The sequence below is a fragment of the Sceloporus occidentalis genome, unplaced genomic scaffold, assembly GCF_023333645.1.
Source record: "Sceloporus occidentalis isolate IW3139 unplaced genomic scaffold, rSceOcc1.0.p SCAF_3, whole genome shotgun sequence".
Classification (NCBI taxonomy): domain Eukaryota; kingdom Metazoa; phylum Chordata; class Lepidosauria; order Squamata; family Phrynosomatidae; genus Sceloporus; species Sceloporus occidentalis.
The window spans coordinates 30781464-30802012 of record NW_028316983.1 but is presented as its reverse complement, the minus strand read 5'-3'; the positions used below and the strand labels follow the sequence as shown (position 1 = coordinate 30802012).

Genomic DNA, 20549 nt, shown 5'->3' with positions numbered 1-20549 from the left:
ATGGAAAGTTGCTCTAGTGGTTATTGCCAAGTTAGCAATGGAAAGTGAAGATGAAGTTGTAGGGCATGAGATGTGCTGGAATTATGTGCAAAGCTTTCTGTTTCCAGAGTATTTACTCAGTGTAACTTTCCCACTCCCCTTCCAGCTCTCATTGCAGGTGGAGCAGTTGGGTTGTTGTTTGCTGTCTTCCTGATTCTCCTCCTGGTTTATCGCATGAAGAAAAAGGATGAGGGCAGTTACGACCTTGGCAAGAAGCCAATCTACAAGAAAGCGCCTACAAATGAATTCTACGCCTAAGACTTGCCAATACCACAATAATCCACTTGGGAGTCAGAAGCATACTTTGTTTTTTGTTTTGTTTTGTTTTGGGTTTGTTGTTTTTTTTTAAAGCATTTGGACCACGGACAAGAAGCTCTGAAACAAATGCACTCTTGGATCTAATGTCAAAGTGATTTTTAAAAAATCTTTCTTTGTGACTCTTCCCAATAACTAATGAGGTTGCAGAGTAAAAAGGCATAGTTGGGGGGGGACCCCATGTGGGGGTATGCCGGTCTTCTAAAATGCAAAGCAAACTTGCCAAATTGTATATTTGGTTGGATAGGGGGTGGTTTGTATGTTTGCTTTGGTTGTAGTGCTCCAGCTTGCCTTGTTTTGTTGAAGGTTTAAATTCTGACTATAAGACTGTCCTGTAACAGGCCAGCCAATGTAAGGCATTTAAAATAATTATAATAATAATTAAGAACTTATTTATGAAATGCCCTACATGACAGTGTAAATTAGTCTTAGAGGCTCTGTGGACCTCTGGGCCTTAGTCTGAGAAATGGCTACATGTAAAGAACTGATTGCTTTTTTGGTGGAGAGGGACTCAGTAGCCTACAAAAACAAAACATTGTGGGAAGAGGAGAATCTCTCCCATATTTGGATGGAGTTTTCATTGAAGAAACACCTTTTTTGTTGTTTAAATGAAACCCTCTTCTGAAAATTAAAAGTTAAACATAGCCTGCCTATACAAGTTTGTAGAAAAGAGTTCTAAATTTATATTTTCTCATAAGGCTAAATTTTTAATTCCTTATTTCCTCTTGTCAGATTTCTCTGTAGATGACTGGCATTTCATATCACCCATTGCCTGAACTACAGCAGCAATTACAATATGTTACAGCTTTCTAAGCTCATATCATAGCTTATTCTAGGGAACTGAGAAGAAAATATTTATATGTTTTTCCAGAATAAAAAGCAAAGATGTGTTTGATTTTTTTTAAATAGAACTATTTATAGTTTCTAAGATGGCTGCTCTGTTTTTTGTAACTCTTCTTTTTATATGTAAAACACTAATATAATGAAACCTCCTAATGATTGTGAAAACTATTTAAGCTTTATACTGTGTATTATACCCCTAAGGCAATAACCTCTGTTAGAATTAATGTTTATATGCAAGATCAGATTTCATTGAACATGACTAAAATATAAGGGGGGAGGGGGGAAGTTTTTTAGCTTTGTAATATATTATCAATGCTATAGAGCTTTATTTTTTCAGTAAAGTGCACAATTTTTATAAACATACTGGAATGGGTTTTGTGCAGCCTTCCTACATGGGTGATGGTTTACTTTCTTTGACCTGGGGAGTTATTTGAGTGTCTTCTGAATGGAGTAATCCCTCCTCATTTAGTGCTAACTAATGGCAGTTGAGTATTCAGTTAGATGAGTTGAGATCTAAGCTTTTGCCCTTGGATTTCTTGCACACACAGCATCAGTTCTGCTGCTGGGAACTTGGATGCTACTTGCCCTCACACTTTGTTTAGCTGAATCCCAGCTGTAACTCTTCTGGCCAGTTCAAGGGTAACACAGAGAACATACTTTGAAAGCACCTGGTACAAACAGTGTCTTCTCAGCAAGTTGTCTTTCCATTTAAGGCAAACACTAAGAGATTCTGGTATTATAGCAAGCCCTAAACAAGATTGTTTAGAATATGAGTTTTTTGGAATTTTGAATATCATGTTCCTTTTTCTCTTCTAGAGAAGATGTCCTTTGGGAATATATCCCCTCTCCCTGCTGAATTTATTTGATGTGCTGATATTGGCATGTTCAGGGGAGGGTTCTTAATCCATCCATGCCTGTAGCAGAATATTACAGAATAGCGTTGATGGCATTGTGTATGAGAATAGAAGGAAGTGGAAAACTGGTACTTCAGATCTGAGTTCATGTCCTCATTCACAGGGTGTTGATGTAGTTTGGTGCTATAACTAGACTATCATGTGAACTGCTTTCTCAGTGCAGTGTTAGAGGATCAGGTTGTATATATTTGTGAATTTCAGTCATTTCAAAAGTTACTTTTGAATACTCCACTAGGTTTTTTGATGTAATCAGATTGTATCAGAACTGATATCTTATCCTTTTAATTTTTTTTTCCTCTTTGAAGGGAATAGCCCATACAACAGAGCATGTGAATGCTTTGTATTTTAACTTGCCATGCATAGGAGTAAGCACTGCATTGCACAAGCCATCTCTAATCACACAAAACCTGACATAACCTTGCACTTTTATCCATTTGCAGCTTTTGAGCTGTAGCTTTTAAAAACCTTAAATATTCTTACGCCTGAGTTCCTCACCCTTATGTTAATAAAAGTGATCCATCAATGCTCTCTTCCAATACTTAGAGCACCATAGAATTGGTCTTCCAGTTTTTCTTTTGACAACAAATTCGTTTTATGATTTTTATCACATTCTTCTGGGATTGCCACAATGAACATATGGGTAAAGTTATGTCTCTGCAAAATTCTACTCTGGTATAAGCACAAGTCCTTTAAAACCTTGCTGCTGCAATTTGTTTAGTTTGGCACAGGGGAACTGGGAGGAGTATGTATTTAACACCTTTCTATAACTATTGCTTGGAAAACATGATTCCCATGACTGCCTCTGATTGCTTGGATTATATTTCTTGTATAGTTGCTTTTGTTTTCACTGTCACTGATTTGATAAAATAAACTGGTAATTTCTAAAACACTGCTCTCTCACATAACTGAACTCTCTTAGAGAATATGAAACAACAGTTCCTGCTACCCCCTTTATGTAGGGTGGTCCTAAAAGCATTAAGTTTTTACTCCAAAGGCAGCCTTTTGACATAGAACCTACTTCTGCACTTACGGGAAGAACAACTTCTTTAATTAAGGCCTAAATAATATCCCCTAGAAAAACCAACTTACTGTAAGCAATACAAAACCACTGAAGTAGCTGCTTTTACAGGTAAAAGCTTGCTTCACATGGCCCAATAGTTTGTCACTGTTAAGCTGTGCCTAAATCCTTGGTTCTGTTAAACAGGTGTAATAAAATCAGTCCATTTGGTTAGCTGTGAGGAACATGATGCTCTACAGATGTGCTAAACCAAAACTCACAATCCTTGACCATTGGTCATACACAAGGTACTGTGCTGGTGCTCAATTCTGTTCATGTAGGCCTATTCTTAATGTAAGGAGATACAGCTTGGAAGTGGGACAGAAGTATTGCATGTAAATAATGCCGGTCTCAGTCTGTGCCATCTCCAGGTTGGATTTGTCTGAAACCCTATAGGATTTTTGCTAGTCCTTTATAAATGATGTTAACTAGAGGGGCACTGATTTGACTCGATATAAGGGAATCTCATATGTTCCTTTGTAATGGGAACAAAAATAGTCCCTGGGCCCATTCACATTCAGAAATAACCCAGTGTAGAAGCTGGGTTATTTCATTCATTTGCCCAGATCGAATCTGTCTGTGGCATTGATTTGCTATGATTGAATTTCTCCATGGCATTTTATCCTGGATTCACGTTCTCACTTGGGAATGTGGTAAAATGCCATGGAGGATTCGATCCTGGCAGTTGGCAGATGAGGAGGAGGAGGAAGAGGAGACCCAGGGTGATGAAGGCTCCAAGGCAGGGGCAGTGGGAGACAGAGGAAGAGGAGGAAGAGGAAATCGAGGGGGAGGAAGGCTCCAAGGCAGGGGCAGATGAGGAGGAGAAAGAGGAGATCAAGGGGGAGGAAGGCTCCAAGGCAGGGCATCAGGAAACAGAGGAAGAGGAGGGAAAGGAAGGCTCCAAGGCAGGGGCAGAGGAAGAGGAGATCGAGGGAGAGGAAGGCTCCAAGGCAGGGGCGGAGGAGGTAGAGGAGGACGCTGTCGAGGAAGGCTGATCCAGGGCAGGTGTGGGAGACAGAGGAAGAGAAAGGACAAGAGACGCCGCAGCAAGGGCAAGAGGAGAAGCAGCAAGAGCAGGTGGGGGAGAGGAGGAGGAGAAAAGAGGAGGGAGGAAGAGCATGGCGAATGTGATTGATTTGTAAGTCCCCATTGGCGGCTCCCGCAAAACCCCCGGTTCTTTTAAAAAGAACCTCTTTTTCCCAGTCTTAAAAAAACACGATTAAGCGGGATTTGCACTGGGCCCCCCTGAATTCAGGTCAGGCAAATGTGAACTACCCCCAGGAAAAACTGGCACAAGTGTGAACTTCCCCAATTTACACTGGTTTGGAAACCAGTTTATTTTTCAGTGTGAATGGCCCCCCTATTTTTATAACACTACCTGGATGAATAATAAACAAAAGGTATGTGGAACTGGGATGTACATTCCCATATAGTCAGAATGCCCTACGCAATCTGTGCATGGTGGGTCTAATTTAGTTCTGTTGGTGATGCAGTTTTGTAGTGTGATTTGACTATCAAGCTGGATGGAATGTGTTGAATATGGTCAGAATTTAAGGATGTTTTGTGAAGTCATATATATTTGTCAGGAGGCATGAAACGTATTGGAAGCAAACTAATTCAGGGGTGTGGAGACCTTATGAGAAGTCCCCACAGCCCCAGCAAGCACAGCCAATAGTAAGGGATTATGAAAAGTTGCAACCCAAAGCATCAGAACTGACAAGAGGTTCATACTTGCATTAAGTGACTAATGTCTTCGTATACCACTTGTAAGTTTCCCAATGGTGCTTCCCCAAGGAAAAAGGGTAACTTGTTGTAGCAAAGCCAATTATGGCTCCCCATACTCCTTCCTCCACTGTGAAGAAATGTGTGTGTAATGGAATGGTGTTCCTACCTAGGTTTAATTTTGGTTTAACTCAGTGGTATCTTTTATGTTGACACGAGAGTGCATTTACCATAAAATGCAGTTGTAGAGTGCCCCCATCCCATTCTCATGACTTCATTCTAATGTACTCATGAGTTGTCTCTTAGTTTCTAAAATGGCACAGCTGCCCAATGTGAGCTTTGTTTGGGCTAAGTTAGTGTGAAATACTCACATGTCCCACATCTGCAAATAATCAACAAGTCCACCAGTGATATAAACCAGGTGCTTTTGCTGAAAGGGCACAGTTCACTGAGAAAAGCTGAGCTACATTGTTACCCTCCATCTTCCCCCATCATTTAGAGAGGGACCTTCAGATTTTGGGTAGAAGCAACTCATAAATGACACATGGTCTGATTTGTACTTTAGGAGGTCTGGGAATGCTAAGACCTTGTTTTTTAAGAGCCCCTCTCCCTTTGCATAAAGAAGCTTCCTGTTCAGTCTTGGCTCTACTTTAGAACTAAGGAAATTGTCTTAATGCTCCAGAGCCCTTGGAGAGGCAATGAAACAGCAGCACAATGGCATGTTGCTTTATGAAGAAAGCCCTGGATATCTTGGCCTGCTGTGGAGGCATTTCAGTGGGCTGAGACAAACTTGAGCTGCCTTGCCATAATCCAAAGAGCAAATCTCTTTCAGCTCCTGCTGCTTTCCAAACTGTATGGTGTAAGCTAAATGCATATAAAGGGCTACTTGTGCTACTGTTCTGCAAGGCTGGTCTCTCCTTCCCCCATCTCCCAAGATTTTAAGGTAACTTGGTAATTTTTACTAGCTGGCACTTGAAGTAGCATCATTCAGCTGTGTTAGGAAAAAAGAAAACACTGCAAAATCCCACTCAGCAGAAATTGGTCCAAGCCCTTATAGGTTCCAGCTCATCAGTTATACAGCCGCAGGTACCAGTCTTAAGGAATCATAGCTAGTGCAAAACAAGTCACTGGTTCATATCAGAACTTAGGGGAAAGTTATTTTGCGGGAACTATACTTTCCAGAATCCCCCAGTGGTCTATACTAGCTGGAGGTATCTTAAGAGGTGTAGTTAAAAAAGTTAACTATTATGCAGCAGTATCACTATGGGGCCATTCACACTACCTTTTACACTGGTTTTGAAATAGATTCTTCTACGTGAAGTTCATACTGGGCCCGATTCTGTCACAATCCATGTCGAGGCTTGCACAAGGAAATGCCCCTTACCCCAGGGTATCCAGAATCGGGCTAAAATCCGTCTTTTCTCAAAAGACCCGGGTTCTGCGAAATATGAACTTGCCCTCGATCATGATCGGGGCAAATTCAGGGAGGGATTAAGGTCAGAGGGCAGGCAGAGGTCAGAGCATTCCCTCCCCTCATCTGAGGGGAGGGGGAGGAGGAGGGGGAGGAGGAAAGAGCCAAAGGAAAAAGGGGAATCTGGAGGCAAAGGGTGAAGAGGATAAAAGGAGAAATCAGGGTGACTTTTGGGCTGCAAAGGGCTGTCAGAGGGAGGTGGGGCGGAGTGGAGAAAGTGATGGAGGAGGAGGAGCCGTGGGAAGAAGGGAGCCATGGAGGGCATCCTATAATGGAGCAGGAGGAGGAGGATGAAGGAGCCAGGGCAGCTCAGAGGGAGGTGAGGGTCGGAAGGGAGGAGGAGGAGGAGGAGGATTGCCCAGGGAAATAGGGCTGTGGGGCCAAGCTGGGGGATGTAGGGAAATGGATGCAGCAGAAGCAGCCTCTTTTGACAATTTATGCGCATGATTTTTTGGGTGCTTGCTTGTTCTACTTTCATTTCCTCTTGCTCCTGGATTATTATTATTATATGCGGATTCTATTCTATTCTATGTGTTATATGCGGATTCTACAGTCAGAATGCCTGCACTGCATTTCCCTTTTATTCCCAATTGATTCCATGGTCAGTTGGAACTGACTGGTCACTCTCTCTCAGCCTCAGTGGAAGGCAATGGCAAAGCTCCTTTAGCAGGAGGAAAAGGGTCAGGTCAGGTCAAAGGCAGGGCACGAATGGAGCTCCCATCAGGCATCTTCCCCCCTTTTTTTATTTTTTAAAATTATTTTTGACAAAATATGCACATTTTTTTTCTTGAGGCAGATATATAGATAGATAGAACATGGCTAGCTGCTTGTTCACTTTCCCTTCTATTTGCTGGCTTCCAGCAAAGGGGAAATGTTGCAAAAGGCTAGACTTTTTTTCCTTTGCGAATCAATCCTACAATTCGAATGTTACATTTGTTGCTCTTGTAAATTAGGCAACTGGCAAAATGATACATGCTTTTGCTACTGTCTCTTCAGGGGTAGCCCTGAATTGCTTTTAAAAGCAAAAAAGAATGCATGGCAATCGCATCCTTTTCTGGCATTTCCGAAGTGAGGCAATTATTATTATTATTATTATTATTATTACCTGTGTATGAGGCATTCTGGGGTGGCAAGGAGTGGGGGATACAGGATGCATTAGCTTGCATTTTGGGGTTGAAAATGGGGCCAAGGGCAGATCATAACCTGCACTGACCCAAATGCCCACAACACACACACACAAACAAAAGAGATTTTAAATTTTGACAAAATGTGCGCACCTTGGGGCATTTTGTGCATGGCTCTTTAAAAAAAAGGAGGGGGGAAGCACACTTCCGATGTCCCTGCAAATGTCACCTATGACGATCGCTTGATTGACAGCAGGCGCCTTCAAGTTAAACCCGATAAGGCATTCGGTTTAAAATGCTCCTCAAATCTAGTGGGCACTTGCTAATGGAGAGATTCGGGGGAAGGGCATCCAGATCTACCCAGTTCCACCCACGTTAAATGGGCCAGTGGGAATGGAGCCTATGTAAGAAAGTTGGGCATGATGGATAACCTACAAACTGATTGTAAAGTGGCAGTTTGTTGTTCTAGCTTTGGGACAGGTGGTAGAATGCTGCAGTGGTAGCAATGCTGGCTTGGTTACAGGAAAATCAAATATTGGCTAATGAAACATTGAGGATGGAACAAGCTTAGTTTTTTTCTGCTCCAGAGACTAGGGCACAGAGCAATGGATACAAGCTACATTAAAAGATATTCCACCTAACATCTTCCTAAACATTAGGAGGATTTCCTGATGGTAAGAACTATTCAATAATGGAATGCATTGCCTTGGAGTATGGTGGAGTCTCCTTCTTTGGAAATTTATAAACAGGCTGGATGCCATGTGCCTGGAGTGCTTTGTGTATTCTTGCATGGCAGGGGGTTGAACTGAATGGGGATTTGAATGTGGGTCCCCCATCATCCACACATTATTTTCTAGCCATGCCTATTTCTCAGGATTGTTGAGAAGAGGAAAATCAGAAGACTGAGCTAGAAAATATCTGATGCTCACCAGGCATTAAAATATATAGCTAGAAATGTATGGGATATTTTGCCAGCCAGTGAAGCTTTCTAAATGCTAATCCAACATAATCACTACAGCTGCAATCCTTTGTATATTTGGAGTAAATCCTGCTGAAAACAAATCAAATGTCATGTGCCATTACTGGAAGAAAACTTAACAACATTTGCTTAAAGTAGCTTTACCACTTTGGGGTTTATCAAATGGTTCAGGTTTTAGGGTTCATGTTGAGCTTTACCATGCATGGATCATCGTAATATAGACCCCCCCCCCCTGCAATATTCACAGAAGCCAACTGGAATGGCAGCTGAGTCTTACTTCATCACTAGTGATGTTACAACTTTGTCCATCACACTGAGAGGAGTAGGCTGATGAGAGGGAGCCAGGGAGGCTGGTGGGCCTATTCAGCACTGTCCATCAACAATGGTCAAAGGGCTGCTACCATTACCTCACCCTCCATGCCTGAGGTTCTGTTCCCTCTTCCCTCTGTAACCTGAGGTTCTCTATTTCCTCAGTCTACGTAATGGTAGGGCTGGCCTTCAAGGTTAATCTAACTGCATGGTTAGGCAATACATTTTACAACAATAGGGCCCAATCCATACTGTAGAAATAATCTAGTGTGACACCACTTTAACTGCCCCGGATCAATGCTAGGGAATTCTGGGAACTGCAGTTTTGTGAGACATTGAGCCTTCTCTGTCTGAGAGCTCTGGTGCCACAATATTCCTAGGATTCTCTATTGTTGAGGCAGGACAGTTAAAGTGGCCTCATGTATGTCATAAGTGTCTTTTTAAAAGGGTTCTCTGATTATTTTCCTCAACTGCTAAAACCTAAAATTTAAAGTGTTAACAGACACATGGACTATTTCTGCAGTGTGGAATGGACCTAGGGCTCATTTCTGAGTGAGCATGCCTAGGACTGGTTGTAAAAACAGGAGCTAGAAAACCTGGAGTTCACATCTCACCTTAGATCTGGGTGCCACCTGATGCTGTTAGGTTAGCCACTGTCTGTTCAAATATAGCCCCTTCCCCCAAGTAGCATGGCGTATTGCACATTGAAATGTGTAAAGATCTGTTGTTTCTTTTGGATGCTAACTGCTATCCTAAATGCTTCATTCTTCAAAAGTTAAACCCCACAGTCCAGTTAAAATGCTTCTGAGGACTGAGTTATTGTTTTCATCCAAAAGTGCTGAGTATCTACAAAAGAAGCAGGATTTTTTGCATAGCTTAACACCCACTTAAAGAGCTATTTACAGAAATTAAGATATAGGACTAGTTGAAATTTCTGAGGTTTACAAGTATGTATCAAAAATTGCAGAAGGTCCAGACCATGAGTGGGAAATCCCCCCCCCCCCCGCTGCCATTATGGAGTTGCAGCCTCCAGCATTTCTCATTATTGGCTATGAAGGCCAGGGCTGCTTGGAGTTGCAGTACAACAATGGGAGGATCATGTGATTCTCAACCCTGGTCTAGAATAGTGCTTAAAACTTTATCCCTCTACATCTTCTTTCAGTTTCATTTCCTTATGTATGTGTCCCAATCTGGCCAAGTTAATGTTTCCCTTTGCTGTCCATATATACCATAATTCCTTAGCCAGCCTAACCAGAGGCCATTCTGAGTGGGACATTTGGGGAACTGCAGTCCAAAAAGTAGCCTTTCCACGTTTTGGACGTAGAGAGCCTGAAAAGCAGCAAGATGCAATGGTTACCATTTTCATTTCCATGCTGCCTCTGCTCCAGCATATTGGAAAAGAGGAATGAAGTGTGCAAGTCTCCTGCAATTGTTTCCACCAATGAAGGAAGATAGGTGGCTGTCAGAAGAAGGGCTTTCTTGGTGGTGCCACCCTAGTTATGGAAAGTTCTCCCTAGAGAGGCTCATCTGGCACCCACGTTGTAATCTTTTCAGTGCCCGGCAATCCCCATTTTTCATTTTTCCTTAAACTTTTATGGGTTTTTACTCTTCAAGTTGCTTGTATTTTATTGCTTTCTTACTTACTGTATTCTTATGAATGTTACTGCAAATTGCTTAAGAATTCAGCTATATGATTATGTACTTACTACATATCCATAATAAGTACATGCATGCCATAAGTATCTTTTTAAAAGGGTTATCTGATTATTTTCCTCAACTGCTAAAACCTAAAATTTAAAGTGTTAACACACACATGTGCACACAGTAGTGTGATCACTAGGGTTGGTGTCACCCTAGTGCAGTAACTCATGCTGTCACCCCCAGGCTCGGAGCTGCCAGATCAATGATCCTACAGGAGCAGATTGAAGAGAAAGGCTCTAATATACTTGCTGTGGACAGCTGGGGCATACGAATGGACTGCCCGTGTCCCAGGTTGTCCTGGTCTACCTGCTTTGTTTGCAAGTACTGTAGGGGTCCAGGCACCATTTGGTGAAAGGAGAGGCCTCCAGGAGTTTGCTGTGGCATGCCAATAGTATCTTGGTCAAATTCCTTGCCAGTTGCAGGCATGTGAACCTGATCCTTCCCAAGACATTTGGTCTCTGGTCTTTCTACAAAAAGGTGTGGTAGTGCCATCATATGTGGTGGACATGTCATAAAATTTTTAAAAATTGGAATAGAATACATGAAGCAGTCCAAAAAATAATTGATTTAGAATTTTCATGTACCCCTGAATTTTATCTTCTTAATATGACCTCGGTTCTGGGCACAGATAAAGAAAAAAAAAAAATTGGAGAATGGCATTATACTTAACAACAGCAGCCAGAATTATTCTGGCTAGATATTGGAAATCTGAAAAAATACCCAATATAGAGGAATGGTTAGGAAAAATAGTAGAATTGAAAGAGACGGACAAAATAATGGTGTGCAATAATAAAAAATCAACAGATTATTGGGAAAAGGAACGGAAACCTTTGACAAGATATTTGAATAATTTATGAGGAGTAAAAGAAAAAGATATCAGGATAATGGATGTAATGTGATGGAGGTGGATAATACCTTATTTTGGTTAAAGCTTAAGGAAAGAGGGAATAGATAGAAGGGAATGAAAGAAATGGAAGTTCATGAAAAATGATGTACAGTTAATAAGAATTAATAAGAATTGGTATTGAGATGATAATTTGTAAATGTTGTGTACATTTGTACATGTGGGGAAATAAAAAAGGTGTGGTAGTGCACTCCACACCAGAAGGCAGACACCCCCCTCTGAAATGTCACACAGTGTCGTCTGCACACCCTAGAAATGCCCCTAGCACACAGAAACATGAATGAATGAATGAATGAATGAATGAATGAATGAATGAATGAATGAATGAATTTATTACGGCACTTGGCCAGCACAGAAACATATATGTAACCAAGTCCGATGACCTTTTTCCAGCTTCAGGAGGTGCTCTGGAGCAGAAAACTGGTATGGCTATATGTACCCTGACTACACTCATGAATCAACAAGACCAGTCAAATTATATTGAGACTTCAATATCAATGGGGGTGGGGTGGCAAAATGAGGGCATTGTCCTCCATATAAAAACTCTGCCCTCCCCCAGTTAAATTTTCCTTAATTCCTCAAATTTCTAACATTGCAGAGTGTGAAAAATTGAAATTTGTTCATGCCTTATGTTGGTTATGTTGACATTCCCTTAGTGACTTTGCTTTTACTTTGGCTGCCTAAACTGTATTTCTAGATGGTGAACCAACATTTTAACCAACATTTTAAGTTACTGCCATGTTAGAAATGTGGAGTTCAAAATATTATTGGGGGGGGGGGTAGAATTCTTTTTGGGAGGCAATGCCCGTTTTGCCCCTTATAGCTACACACCTGAGAGCCACTGTGTTTCAATGGTTTGGACTATAACTCTGGAGACGAAGGCTCAAATCCCTGCTCAACCATAGAAACCACTGGGTAACCTTGGGTATGTCACACTCTCTCAGCCTCAGAGGAAGGCAAGGCAATTCCCATTGAACAAATCTCGCCAAGAAAACCCAGTGATAGGTTTGCCTTAGAGTTGCCATAAGTTGAAAATGACTTGAAGGCACACAACAACAACAACAAAGTTACATCCTTGGCTCTGGTTAGAGTTATGAAGAAGCCTAGCCCCATTCTATTTCATGATATGCACAACTGGCCCTATTATGAGGCAACCTCAGGAAATCAATATTAGCTGTCCTGAAAGGACAGCAAATTGCTGGCTATATAATTTATTATGATTGTATTTTTTCTGCCAGGAAGGGGAAGAAGAACTTCCAAGGTTTTTCTGGCTCAAGTGCCAAATTAACTTGGCTAGAATGGGCTACTACGCATTTTGAATCTGGGAGTGCCAATGTTTGAATGTGAGGGGGTACTATTTGCTGTTCTGTCTCAGGCAGAAAAATGTATTGGGTTGGCCCTGTGTTTGTGGAGTTGCAACATTTCTGAAATGACACTTGAACTCTGCTGTGGTTCTATGGGATACTGATAGCCAAGGGATAAAGAGAATAGGAGCACTGTCTCCAAATCAGTCTAAGGATGTATCTGTATGATAGGTGTCCGCACCTGTGGATATACATTTGAAACAAAGCATCTTAGTTAAAAATTACACAATTTCATACATAGCTCTCTGTCTTCCATTGAACTCAGACTTATTTGGTGAGTACCTGAGATGAGACTATATTCCTGAAATGTAGCCTAGAATTACAGAGCCAGTGCAGTGGTTAGAGTGTTAGCACAGGACTTTGAGAGATCAGGATTCAAATGTCCACTCAGACCTGGAAATCCTCTCAGTGACCTTGGGCACATTCCACTTTTTCAGCCTGAGAGGATGACAATGGCAAACCTCCTTTGAATAAATCTTACCAAGCAAAAACTTAGGAGAGGATCAACATAAGTCAGAGTTGACTTGGGCAACAACTAGAACTGCATTACTCATGTGAGAAGATTTTTAAAAGTTGGATTATACATCCATCAATAAAATAAAAGCAAACCAAGGCTCAGCCAATTAACAACCTCCCAAGTAGGAGAGAAGGGATTTGCATTCAGAAAGTCCCAGGTTCATTTCCTGAATTTCTTTTTTTAAATTGAAAGATATAGCCATGTTAGTCAGTAGAATTAGTATGGAGGGAGACTTCTTGTAGCACCTTTGAGACTAACTCAAAGAAAAAAGTGGGCAGCATGAGCTTTCATAGACTAAAGTGTATTTCCTCAGTTGCAATTGGTCACCATATACATCTGAGGAAGTAGACTTTAGTCTACGAAAGCTCATGCTGCCCACTTCTTTCTTTCAGTAAGTCTCAAAGGTTCTGTTTTAAAAGGTATTGATAAACCAGAGAGACCTTTCCAGGCACTACTTTCAGTCATAGCTTTGGAAGGGGAGCTTTAGGCCATTGTCCAGTTCCCCATTTGAGACAGGAAACCCACAGATTAGACACTCAAAGAAATGGCCACACTTGCTCAAAAGTCTCTAGTGAGAGTATGCACCATCACTCTCAGTTAGAAGTGGACAACCTACAGGCCTGAAGTGAACTGTGGAGTTCTAGCCACTTTTGCCTAGACTGTATGGAAGAGGCTTTTACCTCCCACCACACTTTTATTTTGGTGGGGATCATTCACATCTTGGAAATGTTACTTCCTTTGAACAACAGTTCCCAGAATCCCCCAGCCAGCATGACTACTAGTTCATTGTGTGGCTTCTGTGGGGAATTACTATGTGTCAGACAGACTTTTCCCATAGTAATGCTGTGAAAAAACAAAAACACCAAAGAGAGTAAACTAATAGTCTTTTGTTAGCTGCGTGGGACAATAAAAACGGGGTCAACATCACCATCAAAGATCAGAATTAGGTAAACAAAGTTCTTTTACTGGAATCCTCATTTTTAGTGAGCAGAAGAGTAACAAAGTACCAGTACAGGAAATAAAGAGAAGAAGAAACCTCAGAGGTGTACAGGAATCAGTTTTAGATTACTTTATTAGATTATATTAAGGGAGACTGTTCATGTCATTGCTCTGAAGAAACATGTCCAGTTTTGTCCTCAGGGAAATCTGAGTCAGTCCATCTGTGATGTGGTTTTGCTCTTGATTGTTGTTGACCAGGGCTTGTGGCAAATAATAATAACAAAACAAAACCTCTCAGAACCCAAGCCTGAATGACTGGATGTCTGCCATTTGTATTTGTCAGAATCTCTTGGAGCAATGCTACCATTCAGAGGCAGGGTAGAAGTTTAAAATGGTATCCACATGAAATGGATCAAAGGAGTGTCACCAGATAAGGCCATTGGGACAGAGCACTAGCTTTGAAGCTCCTCCACATTGGAGGCTGCCAGTTATCCCAAATCGAGGTGATGCCAAATGTTCCCTCAAGCCTAGACCTAATAAATCAGTGCTTGTAAGCGCCTTTGAGGTTTCTCCTTATCTACCCCCTCCATTTATCTTCACGCTCTTCCATTTATCAGGACAGATAACTGATCATGCTTGATAGTTACTGTCACTAAAAATTTGCTGATGATTGTGCTCTACTGTCTACTGCTAACATAAAGGGGTCCAGATCACAAGAATTATCTGGCTCCCCAGGTTACTTTTGGGTCCTATAACTATATGAAACAGTGTGGTGTAGTGGTTTGAGTGTTGGACTATGATTCTGGAGACCAGGGTTTGAATCCTCCTTGGCCATGTAAACCCACTGGGTCACCCACTCCCTCAGCTCAGAAGATGAGAATGGCAAAGACCCTCTGAAGAAACTTGCTAAGAAAACCCTGTGATTGCTAAGAAAACCCTGTGATAGGGTTGCCTTAGGATTGCCATAAGTCAGAAACTACTTGAAGACACCCACAGCCATATGAGTCTCAGCTACCTATGTAATCAGAGTTTCTATGAATTACCATTGTGATGTGGAGTCTATTATATATGGGGTAACTTATTTGTAGACATGTGTAATTTCAAATCAGGATTATATAAACCAGTTTATTGAAAGCCTTTTTTCCTCCCTAATGAAAGTCCTTTTTCTGAAATTCCTTTTTCTGGAGATTACATAAAAGCAACTCTAAATGCAGCATCTCAGATGGATTCAAATGAGAACTCCTCCTTATTTGCCCAAGATTGTATGGCTTGAGATGGCTGTGTGCACTTCTTAATATTAGTCTTTGTAGAAAAATCATTAAATGTCTTGAGTACTGAGACAGACTTCTAGCACTGAACTAGACATCTCATGGAAAAAGAAGAACCTGTACATGACTGTTCTGGAGCAAACAGTTTCAGTCTGAGATATCTTGATGTCTGAGGCAAAGGTCAAAATGGTGTGTAGAAACACAACCACCAGTTTCTCCTACAGAAGCAGATGAGATGACTGCTAGATCTATACTGGTCATAGGATAAAAACAGCAGGGTAGTAAAAACAGAAAAGAAAAGAAAAAGAAATAGCAGGATAGCTTAGGGGATGGAGAGCTGAGCAGGACATATGAAATATACAGGTCAGTGCAAGACTACAGCTCAGTGGCAGAGCACATGTTTTGTACATAAATGGTTCCAGATTCAGTTCCCAGAATCTCCAGGCAAAAGGTTTAGGGAGGAGGCTGTACAAATTATCCCTGCTAGTGGACCTGGAGAAGTGCTACCAATCAGAATAGGCAATTCTAGGCTCGATGGCCAAACATCTTTCTATAACTTTGCAGCTTGGGATACAAGTGGTAGGAGGTGAACAATGGGTTGTAGCTGCAAATACATTTGTATCCTGCTTGTGAGCTTCTCTAAGACAACTGTTTGGCTGGTTGTGTGTTAACAGAATGCTGGACTAGAAAGGTTTCTTGTTTCATTCAGCAAGGCTCTTCTGATGTTCTTAGCTGTTTCCCTCCTATTCCACCCCCCCAAACCTGTTCCCCCAAAGCTGTTAGCCATAGAGAATAAAACTGGGAGAAGACCAGACCGCTCTCATTTTTACTATAAGTCAAAATAAACAAAACAAAAGTTTGTTCAAGTGTGACCTACACATGGTGAGGCTGAGGGGCTTTGGGAACCTTCAGAATTTGTTCAGTCCTGATGGCATGTTGAGAAAAAGATCAATCTGATTTCCTTTGGGATTGCCTTGGTAGCTTTGGGGGGAGGAAGTTGAACCATTTGTCCAGAGAGTGTAAAGGAGTGTGCCAACTAGCATTTTTGGAAAGACGGAATTTTCCTCTGGGTTGAGCCAGTGACACTGGAGATAAACAAACACGTAATTTGTAACAGTCTGAACGGAAACCACTCCCCTACCTTGCCATGGGTCATGTTTCAGTGTTGCAATTCTTTTGTTTCTTCCTTCAGGGGTAAAACTGAAAAAGAAGGGGAATGTAAACCAGACTTTTCTAATGAAGAAAAGGTGGTGGCAAGTGGGGGAGGGGGTGAGGAATGACGTCAGTTACACTTCAGTTGTCCTCTCAGTTATTTAGGGTTGACCAATTGTAAGTGATAGACATCTTGTACAATACAGTTTTAATAGTGAGACTGTAGCAGGTCGGTTGTCAGCAGTCAAACTTTGTGTATATATTTAAATACATATAAGGTTCACAATGAAGTCACTACCATTTTCTGTAGAGAGGGGGATACAACTGACAAACTACAATACTTTTGTATCGCTGTGGTGAGGGTTAGCTCAAATATTTTGACAAATATCCCCAGGGCTGAGGAAGCACAAACAGAAGATGTAGTTTGGTCCAACCACTGTTAGTCTTGCAACATCAGCAGTTGGCCAAAACCTGAGTGCAGGAGGCAGATGTGTGCGATGTCACAGGAGCAAGCCCTTAAGAAGTCACAAGATGGGTCCTTGTGATTAGGCAGAAGTGCTTTTAGACCAGCTGACAACCCAGGGATGGGAATGAGGGCAAGCTGGGTAAATGGGTGTAGAATTTGGGTAAAACCATTCAAACAGGTTAATATGGCAACCATGAGGTGTGGGGGGCACCTCAGCAGGAGGTAAAATGTGCCCAGTAGGTGCACCAATTGCTTTTTTCCCCAGTAGGGCTTGCACCTCATGTGGTCTCAAATATATATGACACATGGGGAGTTTCCTCTAAGTGCATAAGCTTTTCTAAGCTTATGAAAGGCTCACCACCAGCTCTTCTTTCTGGAATGTGCCCCATTGCTGCCAGGACTTGAACAATAAGAAGGCTCATCAGTTGCAACACTGGCACTCCACTATGTGCCTTGCTCCAAACAGAATACTGTAATGCTCCAAAGTTTCTGACCTATAATCACTTTCTGGATTCCATCTGCATTTTGATGCAGTTTGAATTGCCATGGCTGAATGCTATGGAATTTTTGTAGTTTGGGAAAATACAGTCGACCCTTCTTATATATGGATTTTTTATACACGGATTCAAGCATCCACAGTTTGAAAATGTTCAAAAAAAGTATAAATTTCAAATATCATTTCCCATTCTTTATAAGAAGGCCATAAAGACAGATCTCTAATAATAATAATGATTTATTTATAGCCTACCTTTTCTCAAGGGATCAAGGCGGGTTACAACATCTTAAAAACCATACAATACAATACCATACAATATCAGTTACCATTAAAAGAAGTTCTCCCCTAACCCCCCAACCCAATTAAAAAATTACAATTAAAAAAACTACAATAAATAAGCACAAATATAACAAAGGACAAAGCGGGGAGGGATAGTTTATGTTTGCAGGGCAAAGAAGTTACTTGCTCGGTGTGTGTGTGTGTGTGCGCGACTAATTAGGAAAGGCCTGCCAGAAGACATCCGTCTTTACAGCCTTCTTACAGGTGATAATATGGCAGATCCCCTCTGGCAGGTCATTCCATAGTCTAGGAGCAGCTAACACCACTACCCTCCAAAACCTGGTACCGGTTTGTGGCAAAGTACTAAGTCTAGGTCCTAAAATTGTTTCCCCATTGTACTAGATACATGGAGTCTGTGCACCTCAAGCTACTATTCAACATTACTACTACCCAGCTAGCAACTAGTAACATCTCCCAAGCCATTCTGACCATAGTTCAATCTCCTATGCTGATCGCTATGGAATCAATCCAATTTCAGTGGAAATGCTGTGGCACCCACTTTTGTATGACTCCTGGTTATAATGGCAGACTGTGGTTCATTTGACACTTATGACACATATCATCTGCATGGGTCCATATGTTCCTCAGAGGCATCATGGGAAAGAACCCTTTCTTATTATTGCTAGAATGGGTGGTTGTAGTTAGAAGCTCTAGGCCGCAAACCTATTTTGTACTGAAAGAAACAGTACATTAATTTGTAAAAGCTGTGTTGGTTCTTAGTCGAAGTGAGAAAGTATTACTGAATAAGATATTCATGACAGGTTTTCATTTAGATTCATTTATCTAACAAATGAATTGGATTAATACTATAGTCCTATTTTTCAGTAAACAAGAATCTAGATGGATATGAAAAACTCATATGAAAACTGGGCACTGTTGTCACTGTACCATAACTTGCAAGACCCACCAGAAATCTTATGAGAGAAAAGGAGAATATATATTTGAAAGAGGGAAGAAGAGGCTAGTAATCTGAAGAAAGAAGATGTGGCTGATAATCTGAGCAAAGACTGCCCCCCATCCCCACTTATGGTTCCTTTCACAAATGTTTCTTCATAGGAATCAAAGTTCTTTGCCTTTAAGAGATGTGTCACTGTCAGAAATCAGCAAGTAACATTTTTCTTTGGCATTCTATTCCCATGCCAGGAAATAATTCATCCATTGTTTTCTTCTTGTGTTAAGGCATGTAACCTCTTGCAAGGGGAAATGGTGGCCCTTCTAGTAAATCAAAACGACTTATTCCTGTTTTCTAGAACTGCCATAATTTCCCCCACCTTCTTTTTACATAATTAAAGCCCTATTTCTTAGAACTTGCCACAAACTCTCCATTACATCCTTCACTGTCACATTGTACATATTCTACTGTGATCTGCCAGCCATGCAATCTCACCCCCCCAAGCCAGGATGTGAAAAAATGATGTTCACAGAGCAAGATTGTTGTGGAAAGTTAGGAAACTGTACCAAAGACATTTTGTTGCCTGAGGCCTTGTCCGCACTCGTCAGGATACTCCAGAGCAGCCTTGCAAATGCCCTGACCTGTTCCCATTACTGAAACCACCATTTCTGCACTGCACTCACTCACTTCTGAGGTCAGAACAAGACATCCAGCAATGGTCACATGGTGGGTGCCTTGTTCTGACCTCAGAACAAGTGACCCCCAGTGATGGTGGGCATGCGGGGTGGACCAGTGGGAATCATTGCAGACACCTGTGGTGGTGAAGAAATGGAGGGTAAGGTTAGATTTTTTACTCCATGTTAACGTTGTTATACCTCAGATCTGGCATGGAATGTGCAATCAGGACTACCCACACCAGAACTGGGCCATGCGTCATCCAAACAGGAAGATACCTGCATAAAAAGGAAACAATGCCCAAAGTCCAAGATGACATCCTTTACCACTGCCCTACTTTCTGCCTGCCGAAGCTGATCAGACTGACTTCTACCCTGGTGATAGGTTAGTATCTTCCACCTCACCTGAGAGACAGCAGGATAATTTAGGGGTGGACACCAGCACATATGCAATACAAAATATCTTCCATCTGTCCTGATCAATCCTCTGTCGTCCCACCTTTTTAGTTGCTTTTAAAATGTCCCAGTTTCACTCTCTCCCTCTCACTTCTTCTTCTTCTTCTTCTTCTTTTTCTTCTTCTTCTTCTTCTTCTTCTTAGCTTTATTTATAAAGCACCATAAATGTACACGGCACTGTACAAAACCAAATAAAATCAAGAACATATAAAAAGCCTGCCTATGGCGTGCAATCTAGAAGTTAAAACAAAAAGTTAGAAACATCATAAGAAAACAAGTTAAAACAGCAAATATCCAATATTGAGTCAAGCATCAAAACAACCAGGTCACAATCACAGACTCCCTGGGAACGCTTCCCTAAACAATATGGTCTTTAACTCGGTTTTAAAGCTGGTTAGAGACGTGTTGAGTTATTATTATTATTATTAACCTTTATTTATGAAGCGCTGTACATTTACACAGCGCTGTACATACAATCTTTTTAGTTAGACAGTTCCCTGCCCTCGGGCTTACAATCTAAAAAGACATGACACAGAAGGAGAAGGGAGTGGTGGAGGGAAAGGGTAAGAGGTCCAGCAGTTCCTCTCTACCTCCAAGGCCTGGACCAA

General features: G+C 41.4%; 1 protein-coding gene and 1 long non-coding RNA gene across 2 annotated transcripts in view; one reads left to right on the top strand and one right to left on the bottom strand.

Moving 5' to 3' along the window:
- SDC4 (syndecan 4) overlaps nt 1-2998 on the top strand; it is a 31178-nt gene extending 28180 nt beyond the window's left edge. The window contains exon 5 of the mRNA XM_089513952.1: nt 146-2998. Within this exon, the coding sequence (XP_089370078.1) occupies nt 146-297 (152 nt within the window). The 3' untranslated portion in view covers nt 298-2998. The remainder of the gene's footprint in view (nt 1-145) is intronic.
- LOC149315723 (uncharacterized) overlaps nt 1-20549 on the bottom strand; it is an 80032-nt gene that overhangs the window by 11587 nt on the left and 47896 nt on the right. The window contains exon 2 of the long non-coding RNA XR_016280391.1: nt 16608-16666. This is a non-coding gene — a long non-coding RNA (uncharacterized LOC149315723). The remainder of the gene's footprint in view (nt 1-16607; nt 16667-20549) is intronic.